Source organism: Cydia splendana, chromosome 21 (genome assembly GCF_910591565.1).
Source record: "Cydia splendana chromosome 21, ilCydSple1.2, whole genome shotgun sequence".
Lineage (NCBI taxonomy): Eukaryota > Metazoa > Arthropoda > Insecta > Lepidoptera > Tortricidae > Cydia > Cydia splendana.
The window spans coordinates 11,734,641-11,753,264 of NC_085980.1; the positions used below are offsets into that span (position 1 = coordinate 11,734,641).

The following is an 18,624-nucleotide window of genomic DNA, read 5'->3' on the forward strand; positions in this document are numbered from 1 at the left end:
GTCAGCCATTTCTCAAATGTTTCCCCTTGACATCTTATTTATTACCGGCACTTCAACCAAAAATCAACCGTATTTTTTACTGTTAAAGTTTAAATTTCATGTTTATAAAATTAAATTTAAGAGTTTTCGAGGAGTGGCGATACAAGCGCAATTTATTTTCGGCTTCGTTAAAAGTTTAGCGTTTTTTCACCAAATTATAACTGTTAGGTTGTTTGATTAATAATTTCTTGCAAAGAAATACATTACTTGCAAGAACGTGAAGGGTTTAGTTTGAACGAATTTAGGCAATAATTACTATAATTTTTAGGCAATTTATATTTAGGCAATAATTTATAGAGCTCTAGTTGTGTAAATATACGAGTATGATGTAGTTGACAAGTGCGTGTTTAGTGTATTTAAGTATATAATAAATAATAAATAAATAAGCCTTCATTGCTGATCTACAATGATAACAATATTACTTTTTTCTTTTCCGACGATTGGGTTTTGTAGCAAAAGCTTGTCTTTCGACAAAGGCCTCCTCTAAAGATTGCCATTTCTCCCTATCTCTTGCAAGTCTAATCCATCCCGGGCTGGCCACTTTTTCTTCCACTGGTTCCTTTCACATCCTCTTGGGTACCATTCTGTTATCTTCCTGGTCCATTTATCAGTTTTTTTTTCTTATCATATGTCCTGCCCACTTCCATTTTAGTGTTTTATATATTTTGTTCGCATCTTTGAATTTGGTTATACCTTTAATTTTGTTTAGTTCTATTTTATATCTTTTCTTTTTACTCCAATTACACTTCTCTGTATACTATTTTGGCATACTTTAATTTTGTTACTTAATCTTTCAGTTAGTGCCCAAGTTTGTCAGGTATTTAAGTTTACCTACTTGATGTTGATACTTAGTTTTCAGAAATTTTCTTATTTTTTTGTGATATACATAGGACTTTTATTATGGCTTTTATACATTTGATTGCTATAATTAAGTAAATATCAAGCAACATATCGTAAGATTGGACGACATGTTTAAATTTCTCATTAGTAATTGTCTTTCCCATCACGGAACAATGGTATTCCGGACCTTTGGGAGGCGTGCGCGGAGCCGAAGCCAACACGTAGAGGCCCTTTTGAGACTTTAATGAAATGTAAGGGGTACATCGAGCGGATGCTGCCCCTGCCCGTGTCATGGGACGCACACAGAAGCAGCACCCGCCAGGGTGTAAGGACTATTGGGAGTTGATGGGATCTAAACTGAACTAGGTTATTGGGTGAAAGCGCTGGACTAAGTACTGAACTATGGGATAAAAAACCGGACGCCTGCTTGAATTTAGAAATACAATTTGTCAAACCATTACTTAAATTTCACAAGCCAACCTCGATCAATTTTGAAATACCTGTACTGTACATGTACAAATATTTATCATTCTTGATTTTTCATTCCAGCAACGGAGCAGCCGCTGAAGCGCCAGTAAAGTCCGAGACCCTGGCCCGCGCCGGTACCACCCTGGAAGACCAGGCGCAACAGCTTATCATGGACAAGCTGTGGAACTTCGCCACCACGAGGTCCCTCCGGTACAGGCTGCTGGAAAACGCGGACCTCGTCGTGTCCGGGGCTCAAGAGAAGGACGGCAGCTTTGGAGTCGGTAAGATCATTTTGTAATTTATAACCACCTTTAGGAACCTACCCTAGTGACAGTCCACCACGACCACCATCAAATCTGATATGAAATCAAATACCATACCACATACATACATACATAGTACCATATGAAATTCAAACCGAAAATCCTTTGTCAAATAGTTAGCATCTTTCTTCGATAGATTTCAATAAACAAGGAAAGATAGAGAAAAAAATATTTTCGTTTTAAATTGCTATAATGCGATTCCCCTTTTAAAAATTATGAAAAATTACGTCAAAGATCGTAATAATAATAAGCAATATTTCCTTAACAACGAGTGTGGGATGCATCGTGATGTGGTGGCAGTAGACAGGAACCTCACGCCGCTCTCCTTGGCAAACGAGAACTGGCGCAAACCTGTGGTACTAAGTACTGCGGATCGCAAGGCGGCATGGGAGAGTAAGGCGCTACACGGGCGGTTCTACAAGGCCCTCACGGGACCCGATGTGGACCTGCTCGCGTCGGTGAACTGGTTACGATTCGGGGACCTCTTCGGAGAAACCGAGGGTTTTGCCTGTGCAATTGCGGACGAAGTGATGATGACGAACAACTATCGGAAATATATCCTGAAGGACGGTACGGTCGACATTTGTCGGGCATGCCGCCGTCCCGGAGAGTCACTCAGGCATATCATTTCCGGTTGTTCTCATCTTGCTAACGGTGAGTACTTGCACAGACATAATCTCGTAGCCAGGATTATTCACCAGCAACTTGCTCTTCTATACGGCCTTGTGGACCGCGAAGTACCGTACTACAAGTACTTACCTGCGCCTGTTCTCGAGAATGGTCGTGCCACGCTCTATTGGGATCGATCTATCATCACTGACAGGACTATTGTCGCCAATAAGCCTGACATCGTGCTGATAGACCGATCGCAGCGCCGGGTCGTGCTCGCCGACGTCACCATCCCCCATGATGAGAATCTCGTGAAGGCCGAGAAGGACAAGTCCAGCAAGTACCTAGACTTAGCTCATGAGATTACCGCCATGTGGGATGTTGACTCGACGATCATTGTTCCGATAGTCGTGTCAGCGAACGGTCTCATAGCGAAGAGTCTCGACCAACACCTAGAGAGACTCTCGCTGGGTGGTTGGATCAAGGGTCAGATGCAGAAGGCGGTAATTTTGGACACGGCGCGTATAGTACGTCGGTTCCTCACTCTGCGGCCCTGACCACCGGCAGCTTGGGCCCTGCCCCGCTGCCGGCGGCACCCTAGGTTAGGTTTTTTTATAATGTGTTTATATGTATTTTTTATTGTTTTGTAAGTGTTTTTATATTTTACTTTTATATTCATATTATAAAAATACCTAACTTAAGACGAAAAATAAATAAAGAGAATAATAAGCAATAAAGATTTACCCCCTTATTCACAAACACGCTACAAACCTCAATTAGCTAATAATCGTTTGTCTTTATCTGTCATTTTGACTTATGTATTTGTAAGAAAGGGACATCATTTATCTAAATCAGGCCCGTAAAGTTTTATGAATAAGAGGGTTAGAATCCCTACAATACCTCTTCTCATTCATTTAATTCCACTCATTGTCGATTTCCAATGAATTGGGATTTTCATTTGCTGAGTGAAATTGCTGAAGCCATAAATTATCCAATTTCGATGGGTGACTCGTGATCGTGACTCGTATATTTCGGTCTTCGCCATCATCAAAATTTTAAATAGTTGTAAAATTTATTCTAGATGTGCCGCGTATCCTTTTGTTGGAATTTAATTTCAATTTATCAGGTTCATTGTGTTTAGGTGTAGTTATATGGCTTCATAAAACTGTATTAACTTCTGTAGTCTAATTTTAAAGTAAATTTAGTATTTTATAGGTTTTTTAGAAACTTCAACTTAACACTAGAAGCTAAAAAAGAAGACAAAAGAAAGAAAAAGCTAGCTAAAGAGTTGGGCAAAGGAAAGGGAAGGTTATGATGCATTAAGCATAAATAGCTAGATACAGCATATGATGGCGAGTTATAGGTTAGTGGCCCACGAAAGATTTTGGAATTAAGGATTTATTTTGGGTAAAATGACCGTCCAGGGAATGTCAGGATTTTTAGGATGACGGCCGGAACTTTGTCAGGATATCCCATTTTTTAATTGTAGTATTGCCATAAAGTCCACAAATAACAGTGCTGACACTTCAGCGCCATCTGTTGTATACCGTGACAATAACAGACAATTTTATGAACCATTTTCTAACATCAAAGATATATGTAACTCCGTATAAGACAAATAAAGTCTTAAGAAAAATCGTGCCTTGGAAATCAAGAAAAAGTCAGTCTCGAGTAGATGGCGCCAGACCTTTGGCCTATATACTCGTCTAGATGGCGTTGACGACACCGTTTGATATTTAACAATTTTAACACATATCAGTGAAAGAACATGGGTCAAAGTCATATAACGTTCTAAAAACAAATCGTACCTATATACATTAATTTTTTGATATTTTTATACCTTTTTGTTTTTAAATGTAATGAGTGGCAGTAAATTTACTATCACTACAAAATTTACTATGACAATAACCCTCTATACTATCTATTATCTTTGCTAGCATTAACTTTTGTTATTTCCAGGCGTAGCCCTGAAGTCCCCTAAGGTCTTCGAGAGCGGCCGTAGCCGTAACAAGAACATGGGTCCGTTCCTCGCCGCGGCGGCCATGAAGTTCGGTCTGCTCGGCGCTCTGACCTTCAAGGGCCTGACGCTGATGGTCGGGAAGGCCCTCCTCATCTCGAAGATTGCGCTGCTGCTGGCTACCATCATTGGGCTCAAGAAACTGTTCTCTCCTCAGGTGATAAGAAATAACTAGATTTTTATAGCAAGGACGCTACGCAGGAAGAGAAGAATTTCGTACATTGACACATCTGTTGCTATCTCTATCGCACGCGTATAATTATATTGCTGTCCTGCTCGCACAGACCGCCGGCCGTCAGCTTTATGAGCGAGACAACAATATAATTACACGCGTGAGATAGAGATAGGAACAGGTGGGTCAATGTACGAGTTTTTTCGTGCTTACCGCTCTTACTTTACCTGCATGATTTTAATTATGATCCCTAAATGGGATAGTATACAGGTATGACTAATCTTGAGCTTTTTGCTTTGCTTTGACTTCCTTCGACGACTTCCCAATCGACTTCCGTTTCGGCCGCTCGCCGCAGGCAGGGTGTTCATCCTCACACCCTAGAACCTAAATGGTCGCGTACTGTGCGATTTAAGAGGAATTTCCTCCCGCGGACGCTCCGACTGTGGAATGAGCTCCCTTCCGAGGTTTTCCCGAGGGTCTACAGTATGAGGTTCTTCAAAAAAGGAGTGTACATGCTTTTAAAAGGTCGGCAACGCGCATGTAACACCTCTGGAGTTGCAGGCGTCCATAGGCTACGGTGACTGCTTACCATCAGGCGGACCGTATGCTTGTTTGCCACCGGTATGGTATAAAAAAAACTTCCCAAACGACTTCCCAATCTTTTTCACTTCGCATGTTGCGTCATTAGGTTTGTTTGAAACACTTAACAACAAACATCGTTCATCTGTCTTTCACTTTATCTGGCATCTCATAATATTCGTCTGCAACAATTCTTATTATTTTGCCATCGTAAATGCGGGGTCTTTGGACTCCTTTGGTATTTTATTATGTACAGACAGTATTACCGCTTACTAAAATTTCTACTCACTACTATTTTGCTACGCTTCAGCTATTAAAAGCAAGTGGATGGTTATTTTGCTTTTAATATTGCAGTCTAATACATCGCTGCCCCAATATTACAGGGTTCTATGTTACATTTTCAAGATAGTTGAAATTCGACTTAATGTCACTATGACAATGTTCAAATTTCAGTTCGATAAAAGTGAAACATAGAACCCTGTAATATTGGGGCAGCGACATGCTGGCATGACGTTGACTATTCAATAAAATGTTCACGTAGAGAAACCCCTTTTCAAATATGAAGCACAACATACGTCACAGCTAGTTTAATATTACACCAAATTTCGGTAGCCGATCTGTTATTTTAAAACCATTATTGAGTGGCTGTTCTGTCCCACTGCTGGGCAAAGGCCTCCCCCGCGGGTACACTACATAATTCCGAAATATTTTATGCCGAATTTTAGAATATCGAATTTTATTATTCCGATTTTTAAATGCTCGACCCATCAAAATTCCGATTGTCGTAGTTACCGAACGATGAAAATCACGAAGTTTTATATTTCCGAATAGCAAAATCGACGATTTTTTAAATTCCGAACCACATAATTCCGAATATAACAATTCCGATAGTGAGAAACACCGAATTTAACTTTTACGATTTTTGTAATCACGAATTCCGAATTGTTATTATTCCGAAATTTTGAATTCCGATTTGACGTGATTCCTATTTTAAATATGCCAATTTTTTAAATTCCTTTAAAAAATTGGCAAAAAGTTGTTAATAAATAAAGCCACCTACGTTTGTGCAGGGGGTAGCAGTTCTAACGTAACCTAAACCTACTTTTCTAAAAACAGTTATTTACTGTAGGGGTCGCAGTTCTAACCTAACCTACACCTACTTTTCTAGTAGCAGTTGGTTTCTGTGACGGTCGCAGTTCTAACCTAACCTAATCCACTTTTCTAGTAGCAGTTAGTTTCTGTGAAGGTCGCAGCTCTAACCTAACCTAACCCACTTTTCTAGTAGCATTTGGTTTCTGTGAAGGTCGCAGTTCTAACCTAACCCACTTTTCTAGTAGCAGTTCGTTTCTGTGAAGGTCGCAGTTCTAACCTAACCTAACCCACTTTTCTAGTAGAAGTTGGCTTCTGTACAGGTTGCAGTTCTAACCTAACCCACTTTTCTAGTAGCAGCTGGTTTCTGTAAAGGTAGCAGTTCTGGCATGTCCAAATGAATTAAATGCATTTTTTTTTTGCAGATCAATTTTAAAAACGGCTGACCATTTAATTAATTCCCTTTTGAAAATCACGAATTTCATTATTCCGAGTTATCAAAAGATCGAATTTCTGAATACCGAATTATTTTATTTCCGATCGGTCAATGATTTTTCGGAATAGACAAATTCGGAAAAAATATTTTCGGTTTTTTTATAAATCGGAATTTTAAGCTTTCGTTCATATGACAATCGGATTTTAAGTATTCGGAAATAGCGCAGTCGTGATTTTCTTCTTTCGTGGTTTTCAAAGTCGTAATTTCGATATTTCGGACGTATAAAAAATCGTGATTATGAAAATCGAGGTTATGAAAGTCGGAAAAACATATTTCGGAATATTTGGGTGTTCCCCTCCCCCGCTTTTTCCGTTCCTACCGGTTTTGTGCAATCATCTGCCATTCTTTTAAAAAAGGAGTCTAGGTCGTCTCGCCATTGCCGACGTGGTCTGCCAAATCCTCGTTTTGAACGGATTTCAAAGCCAACCAATTTAATACAGTCAGCAGCAGAAGTTGCTAAGCGGGCGAGGTGTTCACAATGATCTTGACGCGACCTTATTGTTAAAAGAATAAGAGCGAGTCAAGGTAATTTTGAACACCTCGCCCGCTTAGCAACTTCTGCTGCTGACTGTACAATAAGTAAGCTTAGAGTGCTTACTCTATTCTTAGATAAAAAACCTATTTGCGGAAATTCATTTATTTATTTATTTATTTTAAATATTATGTTTTATGCGAGTTTAAAACCTATTAATGATCACCGTTATAGTTGAATCATCGAGAGCGTGGAATTGCATATGTAGTAGTATTGTTTGTTTACAGGCATTCTATATTTGAATTTTCTATTTTCTTGTACTATCAGCATACAACCACTACAAATGCAATTCCATCTTCTCGATAATTCAACTATACCATACCTCCCATAGAACTGATTATTAAGGATAGCCGTGTATGGAGTGAGCACTCTTTTACTTCTTTTCTCTCTGGTAATATAAACATTATCCTTCAAATACCTATAGCACTCGTATGTAGGTATTTACACTGTATCACTTATTATTAATAAGTAAGGATAGCCATGTATGGAGTGAGCAGTTTACTTATTTTCTTTCTCTGGTAATATCAAACATTACTTTTATCCTTCAAATATAGCACTTAAATGTATTTAGGTATATTTACTGTCTCCTCGTGATCTCAATCTAAAGAGAGAAATCTTGTAATTCGCACAGTTATTCATCGATAAACCATATCAACTTAATAATACTTATTTATACCATTTATGCATGGTTATGGGTAAATTGTAAGTCGTGAAAATCTCTCCACGTACGCCGTACGTGCCTGAATATCCAACGAAGTAAGGCGATATAATCGTGTACCTAATTATATTTAATATTTAATATAATTCTTGGGTAGCAGATGTTATATCTGAGTAAGTGTTAGTTGAGAACATTTACAGTTTATATTTCTAATTCAAGTCTCCTTGAATAGGTTTTAGTATCACACATCTACTTTCGTGTTATATTAGAACAGAGAGAAAAGAAAGCGTTTATTTGAGGCAAAATAAAAGAAGAAAACAACTCTTAACTTAACTTAACATATAAGCCACATTAAATACTAGCTTTTGCCAGCGACTTCGTCTACGTCGAATCAGTAACAGCAGCTAGAGTAAGTATAGCGCCTGGATAAAGTGTAATAGCAATCATTAAATTTGAACATAATTATGCTTAATTGCTTACATCAATTATCAAGCAATTCATTATCTCTCTCAATTCCACTCCCCTTTTCACTCTCTTTGGGATGATTTCTTACATAAAAAATATCCTTTGTCCGTTCCCGGGATTCAAACTATATGTATGCCTAATTTCAACTAAATGGGTTCAGCGGTTTAAGCGTGAAAAGGTAACAGACAGACACACTTTTGCATTTATTATATTAATATACTATGGAAGTATGGATATGGATAGAATGGATTACACGAAGTTACCCTGAACATTTTCCAATTGCTTATATAAGCAAGTATATAAGTAGTAAGTTTCTCGGCCTTGTTACTTACCTAAACCAATATGAATCGCTCTTTTATATAAGAAAGCTAGTTTTCATTCCGTAGGTACACTATAGGTACCTAAAACATAATTTATTTTTACAAAAGCGTACCCTGGGGGATACCCTGCATCCTTATTGGACTTCAATGTTATTTTGTTCTTTATCAATGGGCAAATAACAGAACCAATTTTATTATTCACAAAAGAGGCATTCTTTTGAAAGAATTGGCTGAAAACAGTCTTTAATTTATAAGGTAATATTTGTTTTAAGAAGTGTAGTTCTTTTTTTTAAATTCGTTTGGTCCTTTGTGATAATTATTTACATGTTTGTTTTAAGGAACATAAATGTAGTTGTTACTTTTTCTAGAACAAAAGTGGCTTTGTACTGTCCAAAGCTAAATTGTCTTTTTATGTCTCCAGTATTTCTAATTTACTTTGTTCAACATCGATGTAATATAATTTTATCTTTGTCAAAGTATTGGTCAATTTCCTTGATGAAATCAAAGAGAATAGAGTGTATAGAGGCGGATTGTCAAAGTAAATTATTATCTGTATTATTTACTGCCATATTTCGACAGATGAATATTATTTAATATTATTATTTGGACTTTGATCCTTATTCTTTTACTGATATGTGTTAACTTGTTAAATATTAATATTAACGCCATCTACTCGACTGTAGGCCAAAGGTACGATGCAATCTTTCAAGCGATGGCGCCATAACCTTCAGCCTACTCTCGAGTAGATGGCGTTAATATTAATATAACAAGTTAACACATATCAGTAAAAGAGTTATGATCAACGACAAATGGCGTTCTAACAGTTTTAATATTCTGTCGAAAGATGGCAGTAAATGTAGGTACTGTAGTTACATAATTTACCATGATAGTAACTCTCTATTTGAAATGGGTGACGCGGCATTACTGGCAAAATTATGACATTTAATCCGTCACTTATTTTATCAAGGAAAATTACAGATACAGCGCGTTAAGGCCGCAACAGTAAGGGTAACATTCCATTTCTGACCGCAGCTGCACTACTAGTACTAAACGCGTCGGTGTTATTGTCAATTTCCATAGTAAAATGAATGGTAGTGCTGCTGTCGTTGGAAATGAACTGTCACTTTAACGCAGCTGTAGTTGCTATCCGAATGTCACCTTTAGAGTGACCTACAGAGATCACTCAAAAGACGCTAGTGTCTTTAGAGCGTCGGCGTCTAGTCAGCGCTATGGAAAATGGCGTCGCTGCGCAGTGGCGCCAACGTTGCGTCGAGCAGCAGCCATAGAGTCGACTAGACGCCGACGCTGATAAGACGCTAGTGTAGGGTGGCCCTTACGCTGCTATCAAAATATTTTAAATTTACCGACATATAATCATAAAAGTTGTTTAGACGACAACAGTTTCACTCACTTGAATTTTTAGTCGCTATTGACGACATGTTTCGGGCCCACACACACACACACAACACACACAACATGTCGCCAGTAGCGACTAAAAATTCAAGTGACTGAAACCGTTGTCGTCTAAACAGGTTAAAATATGTCTCACGAAAGTTTAATTTCGATTATAAAAGTTCGTAAAATTTAATTAGATTTAAAAGGAAATAAAAGTTCAAACACTTTCCAGGCTATCATCAAAAAGGACTAAGTCACGGTGGTGCATGAGACCTGACGGAGGCGGAGAACGGAGCTTACCTCATCCCTGTCAAAATACCAAAAATAAGGGAATACACATCGAACAGTAACAGTCTGTATATATACAGTAAAAAAAGATAAAAATATCAACGCAGGACGGAAATGTAAGATTTTTTCCCTTTGTGCGCCAAAGAAGATAAAGATAAAGATAAAGATAGTTTATCTTTCAAGTAGGCATATTACAATGCGCTTATGAACGTCAAATAAAGCTACACCGGCTCCAACCCTACACCTTTGCATCGAGAAGATTTAAGTCCCCCCTCAGTTGGAGGAGGGTATCCCAATATGGGACCGGCAACAAACTGACGCGCGGCCCCAACCCAACCCATTATCAAGCTTCGTGTATTCAAAGGCGTGGCGTTCAAAGGGTTAGCTACATATAAATTCACCTTACTCACTAATCTAATTGACGAATCAGAATCGAGTAAAATATAAAAAAAATTAAGTTAGTACAGTTATAAACGAAATCCATGATGTTATGTTCGATATGTATTTTAACTCGATAATTATATTTAAGTACACAATTATATAAATGTAAATAACACTAATTTATTAAACTGTACTAACTTGTACAAGAGCTTATTTCGCATTTATGAAACAAACTAGGTATTTGTTCTTATATTAATAATTTATTAATAATGTACTAACAATTATTTATTATATATTGAATTAAATGAATCGATTGCTATTGTATGCTTCATTTAAACCCACAACCTTGCTAATAATCCCTAACATAACCTATAGCTTTAATAATCCTGCCATGAATTATAGATTATGTAATATGTATTATGAAACAGATACGCCACTCTAAAATAAATGTTTCCTTTTGTAGCCGTCTCCGCTCAAACGACAAACTAATACGCTATGCCTCAATCAACATCATATATAATATATTGTATTACAGAACCTCGTGTTGCCCAGTGCCCAATACCTATACATAACAATACAGTACATAGGTACCGTGTTTCAAGTTCAGCCTCGATTGAAACACGCAAATTAACATTTCTTTTGTATCAAAAATTAAATCCAATCTAATTAAAAACACAACTAGATTCAATGTTCTTCAATTATAATTTTGTATGGTTAGTGGCACGAGGTTATACCTAACTGTCAATTCCATTGCGTGCATCTATTTGCCAAAATAACGACGCCTTTGTGTTGACAGGCGATCGATGCGCAGAGAACGATTCATGGTGGCAATGGTGGCATTGGTGGCATTGGTGGCAATGGTGGCATTGGTGGCATTGGTGGCATTGGAGGCAGTGGTGGCATTGGTGGCTTTCGAAGAGGGGTGCAGTTTATTATGCAGATATTTCGTGTCGGCTACACTGTCTCTCAGTGGATAGGTTAACGATATTTACATGTATAATAAGTAATTATTGTTAAATGTTTGCAAGAGGAGCAATAAAATGTCGGCAACATTTTAAAATTTGCCAAGATAATAAAATGTAGACAGTAGTCATTTTTTTATTTTTTTGGAGTGGCGTATCTATATAAGTATTAGGTAGTCTGTGATAGAGGTATAACAATTTTGACTGCCACTAATTAATATGCTTTGCTACACATTAATTAATTTAATCGGTACAATCGGTAATCCAGACATTGATGTATTGTTTGTCTTAGGCCCATTTGCACCATCCCACTAATCCGGGGTTAAGCGGTTAAACTGTTAACCCAGTGTCAAATTGTACTGGTAACCATGGTAACTCCAGGTTTAACCAGTTTACCTCAGATAAGTGAATGGTGCAAGTGGCCCTTATGAGTTATGACATACCGCTAGGTTTGGTATTAATGGGTATTAATTACTACAGAATTCAGCCATATCCAACCTGCGGCCTTTTTTGGTTGCCCTCCAGATGGTCCTGATATGGATACATACTTAACCTACACTCTTAACCTAATCTTGGCAGTTGAACCACTCCTTTAAGGATGACTCACGCTAGACCGGGCCTGGGCCGGGCCGGAGCTTCTATCGCTTCGTTTTCTATGAAAAGCACTACGTGTCGGACGCCTCGGCATTTATATTTGTTAGAAAGAGATAAAATTTAACAGAGGTTTGTAAGAGTTACTTAGGTTTTATGAATAGGGTAAGAAAAACTAGTGCTTCGAGTTTGACATCCAAACTGAACTGAACCGGACTACGGAACTGAACCACAAGCTCACTAGACTATTACTAAAAACAACACATCAACTACTAATCCAGTAACTTTGTCGAATTTTGTAACCTGGCTCTTTTGCGTCAAATCCGGTAGTTCTGATTTTTTGCAGACTTGTTTATGATGTTGGCCCAATGAATAATCCAAGTTTGTGACTTCGAGCGCCGAACGGCGGCGGTATGATCTTGTGGCTACCGGGACAAATCAGCTTTGATTGACCTTAGAAACAATTGTGCCAACCGGCATCGCCTGAGACAAAGGTGTATACTCACTGCACTTACTTAGCCTACGAATACAAGTTCGAAAAAATTATACATTTTGAAAGGCTTTACATCGGAAAATATTAGATGTACAGAGACAATTCTAGTGTCTTATTGTAGCTAATTTAGTCTTCTTTAAAAACGCCCTAGGAAGTTACTATCAAAAACTAGTACTTTAGGGTTATAATCGCTCAAATCTAAAAAAAAATGCGGTTTATTCGATTTTTGACAAAGTTGCGTTCGGCGCTCGAGGTCACAAACTTGGATTATTCACTGGGCCAACATCATAAACAAGTCTGCAAACAATCAGAACTACCGGATTTGACGAAAACGCAACATGTATAATTTTACTGTATTATACGTCAAATAGTTTTAATTACAGGAATGCCTATACAGAATGAGATTATCTACATAATATAGGTAAAACAAACAGCCCCATGTGCAGAGCAGTGTTGGTCGAACGTTACTTGCAATTAACAATAAACCATTATAAATTTAACCGTAAACCGTAACGGACGGTTACAGTTTACGGTTCAATTTATAATGGTTAAGGGCAAAAAATGTTAATTGCATTAACGTTTCGGCCAACAGTGGTGCAGAGCATGCACGGAGGAAGAGGAAACATTAAAAGATATTCTCCTAGCCTCCTAAGGCCCAGCCATATAAATGAAAAATGCAAAATTTGCCACAGAAATTTGAACCTACAATGTAGGAAATAGAGTTGATTTTGCGTTATTCAAAAACTGAACGAAACAAAGCAAAAGCAACTCTGTTCCAATCGAATATGATTTAAATTTAATTGAACTGAATAAGTACTATAGGTAGGACATTGGGCCTTAGGAGGCTAGACTGTAAACAGGTAGAAGTATACAGGAGCAAATATCTAGGGAATCCGTGCACACTAACTGTCACTGTCGCACTAGTGGAGAAGAGTGATTAGAGAGAGATGACTACGATACGATTCGGAGCGTTAACGATTGGCACGTTGGCTACGCGCTATGGGGTAGCTAGAGTAGCGCCGAACCGGCCAAGTGCGAGTCGGACTCGCGCACGAAGGGTTCCGTACCACCTACGCAAAAAACGTAATTTAACTGTTTTTAGTATCTGCTGTCATAGCGACAACAGAAAATTAAATACATCATCTGTGAAAATTTCAACTGTCTATCACGGTTCGTGAGACACAGCCTGGTGACAGACAGACGGACAGTGGAGTCTTAGTAATAGGTTCCCGTTTAATTACACAAACGGGTCTACCGCGATATAATTTCATTGTTTTTACCTTGTTCTTTGTTTCATTGTTTTTGTTTTTTTGTAATTAAATATGTGTACAAAACGCGAGAGTTTAAAGTGTTATAGGGTCCCGTTGTTACCCTTTGGGTACGGAACCCTAAAAACGACTGTTTATTCTGACTATACTTATCTAGTATCATACTCGTACTTGTGTCTGTATTGTGCGTATATTATTTTTGTTACAGACGAGGAGCGTTACTTACGAGATCTTCACCGACTCTCATCACCACTGGAGAAGCTGGAGACGCAGTTTAGATGGTATAATACATACGTACGAGAACAGTCATAACTTTACTAGTTCCTAATAAATTATTAATACTACTCTTTGGTTTTTAATTAAAATTAACAGTCATAAGAAAGTTACTTTAGGAACAAATCAAATTATTTTATATCAAATATTTTGATTTTCGTTTTATTTTTTAGGTACTTAGTTATGACTATGTATTAAATTATAAACTGATATAGATGTCATATACATAGGTATATATACAGAGATTGAGATTGCGAGGTAAATATACAGAAATAGTTCTGTATACAGGTAAATATACAGAAATAGTTCTGTATACAGGTAAATATACAGAAATAGTTCTGTATACAGGTAAATATACAGAAATAGTTCTGTATACAGGTAAATATACAGAAATAGTTCTGTATATAGGTAAATATACAGAAATAGTTCTGTATATTTACCTTGCAATCGAAATGAAAAGCAAATTATATGACTTATCCAAAAACAAATGCTCATTTCATACGTTATTTCATCGGTACTTTATGCCACAGAACTAAGATCTGAGCTTTATGTCCTTGTTGTATAACTACAGCATAAGTTACCCTACCCTTTGAAGAACAACACCTAAGAATTGCCATAATAACATAATTTAACAACTTTTTCATGTTACTATCCTTAAAATCCCATAAGGTCATCAAAAAGCCATAACAAAAATAATGTTTATTTTATGTTGAGCATATTTAAAAAAAAGTTTATTTCAGCGTAGCAACAGATGGCCCTCCCTAATGATAAAAGCATTTGCTACTCTTGGCTCACTTTGTATTCATGGTAAACTGCAGGTGATTTTGAGAGTCACGTAGGTGTTTAGTTTTCTTTGCACTTTTTAGCGAAATAATATTTATTGCGGGATCATAATAAAAGATAATTAAAATCCATTTAATACTTTGACTACTAGGAGCTAGATATCAGACGGGATGAGCTGAAAGCCCAACCACCAGCGGCTATTAGGTATAATTACAACAATGGTGTCTTTACCTGCCCGTTGTGTGCACGGGTCTTTGGCTGCGCAAGCCACACGCGGGCACACGAACGTCTTCAGCAGAGGAGTTGAAACAGTCTCCGTGGTCGAAACGGGCCGGGAGAGTATATACGAGTATACTAGGAGCCTATTGAAACAGATTGAAACCGTCGGAATGTCATAGTGAGGAGTGTCTACTTAATTATGTATTAGTTTGCGTAAACTGTGTGTAATTTATTTCTCGGCTTATTTTATGTTTCTTTCTTTTGTCTGTTACCTTCCGTGATTATTTTTTCTCACTTGATGGTCTCATCCGAATCAGCGCTGGAAGTCGCCACCAACACGCTGAGATGAGGCCATTTCGTGACACTTTATTTTCACTATGTTCTTTTTATGTGTCTATTGTCTATGTGTTTACGAATAGCAACCTAGTCTATTCTATAGACTGCTTTTGAAAAAAAAACTGTAGTAGGTAAATAAGAGCTATTGCAAAAATAAACAAAGTATTCCCGCGCAACCAAAAAGAGGCTTGCTCAACTGGACTCGGCTGGAAAGAGCTGGAAGTAGCCGCTCAAGATCGTGACAAATGGAGGATTCTTCTGTAAGCCCTATGTCCCTAATGAGGGGTATCAGGAATGAATCATCATTCCCGCGCAACTAGGGATGCCAAATCTCGATGATAATAATTATAACAAAAATGTTATCGCAATGTGTCTCGCTTCCCATCGGTATCAGATTTCTCGCTGTAATGGCCTCATCAGAGACTCGCCAAATAAAAAAGACTGACATCCAAAACTAGTATATCCATAGTACAACTTTGCTGAGTTTGGTGCTAGTTCCATGTGTGTAAAATTGTCCTAAATATTTGTTTTTATTTATTTATTCATTATATTTTTTTATTTTTGGCATACTGTTTTTGCTTTTCATCTCACTCTATTTCAGAATTAAAAGATATACAGTCTTTATTAGGTACTTACTTTATCCTTGACTTGGAGTGAAAGCTTAACCCCTTTTCGCTATTAGGTATGTCATTCAAAATGTCATCCTTGACTGTTATGTAAGTACCTATACCCTGACAAGATTTTATTTGGCTAAATACGCCTTTAATATTTTTCACCTCTTTTATTTTCAACATTTAAATAGGGGGTATTACTGCAATGTTCTGCCGCTAGAGTGCAGCACTAGCACCCATCGTAAACCATAGAGTAACTTATACATACTGTGCCTTAAACTGTTTAACAAGTTTTTACAGACAATAAAATATCACATTGACACATCAAGGCAGTTTGTTTACAAAGAAAGGGTTTACCGGGAAACGCGAAAATCGAAACACAGCTATCCGCCTCTTTATCGCTCGAATATGCAATAGTGATACTGATAGGAGAGGTAGATAACAAAATTACGACTCTCTCGTTTGCGGTAGACCCTTAGATTGTGACTGATTGTGGTAGTGGCGCCCCCTACGCAGAGTTTCGCGTAATATTCCCTATTTGTCTATTTATTCGGCATACTTTTGTATCCAGTCTTCATTACTTACTTATCTTTGACCTCGTGGAGTGAAATCTTAATCCCTTTCCGCTATTATGTCATTCAAAATGTCAACCTCGACATGATGTTTTTACCCTGACAAGAATTTATCTGGCCTTCGTCATGTTACGGATATATAGTATATAGTGTTACTAATTTATTTTAGTGACAAGGAAACTCTTTGATAACAGATGTTGATATATAATTAGTCATCAAATGTCACCGATGTAAACAAGAAGAAAATATTTCAATACAATTTTAAACGATTTAAACGAAATGTTAAAAAATATTGTCAAAGATGTAAAACAACTATTTCGAATACAATAAAATATTTCATCAATAAAACTTAAGTACGTACGTTGATTGAAGTCGAGTTATACTCGTAATTTCTGACTGTTCTTGTGTTTAACTAATTAACTAGTTACTCAAAGAAACTTTTTTTTAATTAAGGTAAAGGGCCCCTGTTTCGGCAGGTTAAGGCTCTTGAGAGTGAGTTGAGAGTTTGTATATTTTTTTAAATATTACTAAGCATATCATTACCTTGAAAGCTTTTGAATAAGTTATATTAGTTCTTTGTTGATAATTTAATGTATAAACTGTAGGGTTTTAGTTGAAACTTTATTTTATATGAATTTTGTCGTGAACCTCTTATTTGGCTCCCATTTCGTGATACAAATTTAGGTCAGCTCCTAAGTTCGTGAATTCGTGTCCCCTGTTTCGGCATAAAGTTTTCTTAGAGTAATTGGTGATAATTTGCTGATAATCATTTATATTTAACGGTCTTACCTACTTACGAATAATTGTATGGTCAAATTAAAAATAATATTTAAAAAAATGATAATTTGAGAGTTAGCTTAAAGTTTTTTGTACTCGTCGTCTTTAATGGTTGAATTAAGACTTTGTAAACCATATGGGTACTTTAATACGTGATTAAGAGCCAAACTATTTTAATAAATAAAATAAAAATAAAAATAAATTAAAAAATAAAAATTAATTACAAAAAATAATTTACTATCTTATACGTTAAATATAAACATACACAAAAAAAAATCAAATAAATTGAATAATAAATAAAATTGTGCTAGTAGTTAATATGAGAATATACGTGGAATATACCTTAAAAATTTTAACTCGGGTCACATTCAAACTCGTTTTATGAGAATTCTAGTGAAAAAAACATATACCGAATTTCGCTCATACGAAACTTCATGAAATACATTAATTGTTTACTAATTTTTTTTTTAATTATCTTCGTTGTTATATTTAAAAACAAGCACTCAAAATGTATCTAGAAAATCCTTGATTCGTTAGTGGCACGAAATAGGAGACACACGAAAAATAAAATGACCGCTATTTCGTGAGTCGATTTATTGCAATTTTAAGTTATTTCTATGCATATATTCAATCTTTTTTCTTATCAAATCAATTACTAAGGAACCCACAGAAACACTCCCAAAAACTTTTATTCGAATGGGTTTAGCTTTTCCTTCCCATAAGCTTAACAAGTGAGAGCGCGATCCTTACGCCTAAAAAAAGTGCACGCATACAACACAGCTGTTCGCGGCCCTCTGACAGTTTCGACCGTCGTATTACTCTCAGTTTAATTACTAAAATATTGGTTATTACTTTATTGAAGAGATTAAATAATACAGATTTTTTTCATATGTATAATTAGAATAAAAAATAATTGAATTCCTTATTATTTGCGCCAGAAACAAAACTAACGAAATAACGTACTAACACGAACTTGGGGCCGTTTACCTTAAAGAGGGTAACTTGAATCGTTACTTTCAAAGCTATTTCTGAGAAGAAATAAAAAAGATTTTAAAATTCACTTTAGTG

The 18,624-nt window shown here is 36.7% G+C and overlaps 2 protein-coding genes across 2 annotated transcripts in view; both read left to right on the forward strand.

Annotated features, from left to right (window-relative positions):
• The window catches only part of LOC134801066 (uncharacterized), a 34,107-nt gene extending 19,763 nt beyond the window's left edge, over positions 1-14,344 (forward strand). The window contains exons 3-5 of the mRNA XM_063773594.1: positions 1,429-1,628; positions 4,239-4,453; positions 14,194-14,344. Coding sequence (XP_063629664.1) covers positions 1,429-1,628; positions 4,239-4,453; positions 14,194-14,313 — 535 coding nt within the window. The 3' untranslated portion in view covers positions 14,314-14,344. The remainder of the gene's footprint in view (positions 1-1,428; positions 1,629-4,238; positions 4,454-14,193) is intronic.
• The window catches only part of LOC134801045 (uncharacterized), a 50,273-nt gene continuing 33,593 nt past the window's right edge, over positions 1,945-18,624 (forward strand). Inside the window, exon 1 of the mRNA XM_063773569.1 lies at positions 1,945-2,880. Coding sequence (XP_063629639.1) covers positions 1,949-2,836 — 888 coding nt within the window. The 5' untranslated portion in view covers positions 1,945-1,948 and the 3' untranslated portion in view covers positions 2,837-2,880. The remainder of the gene's footprint in view (positions 2,881-18,624) is intronic.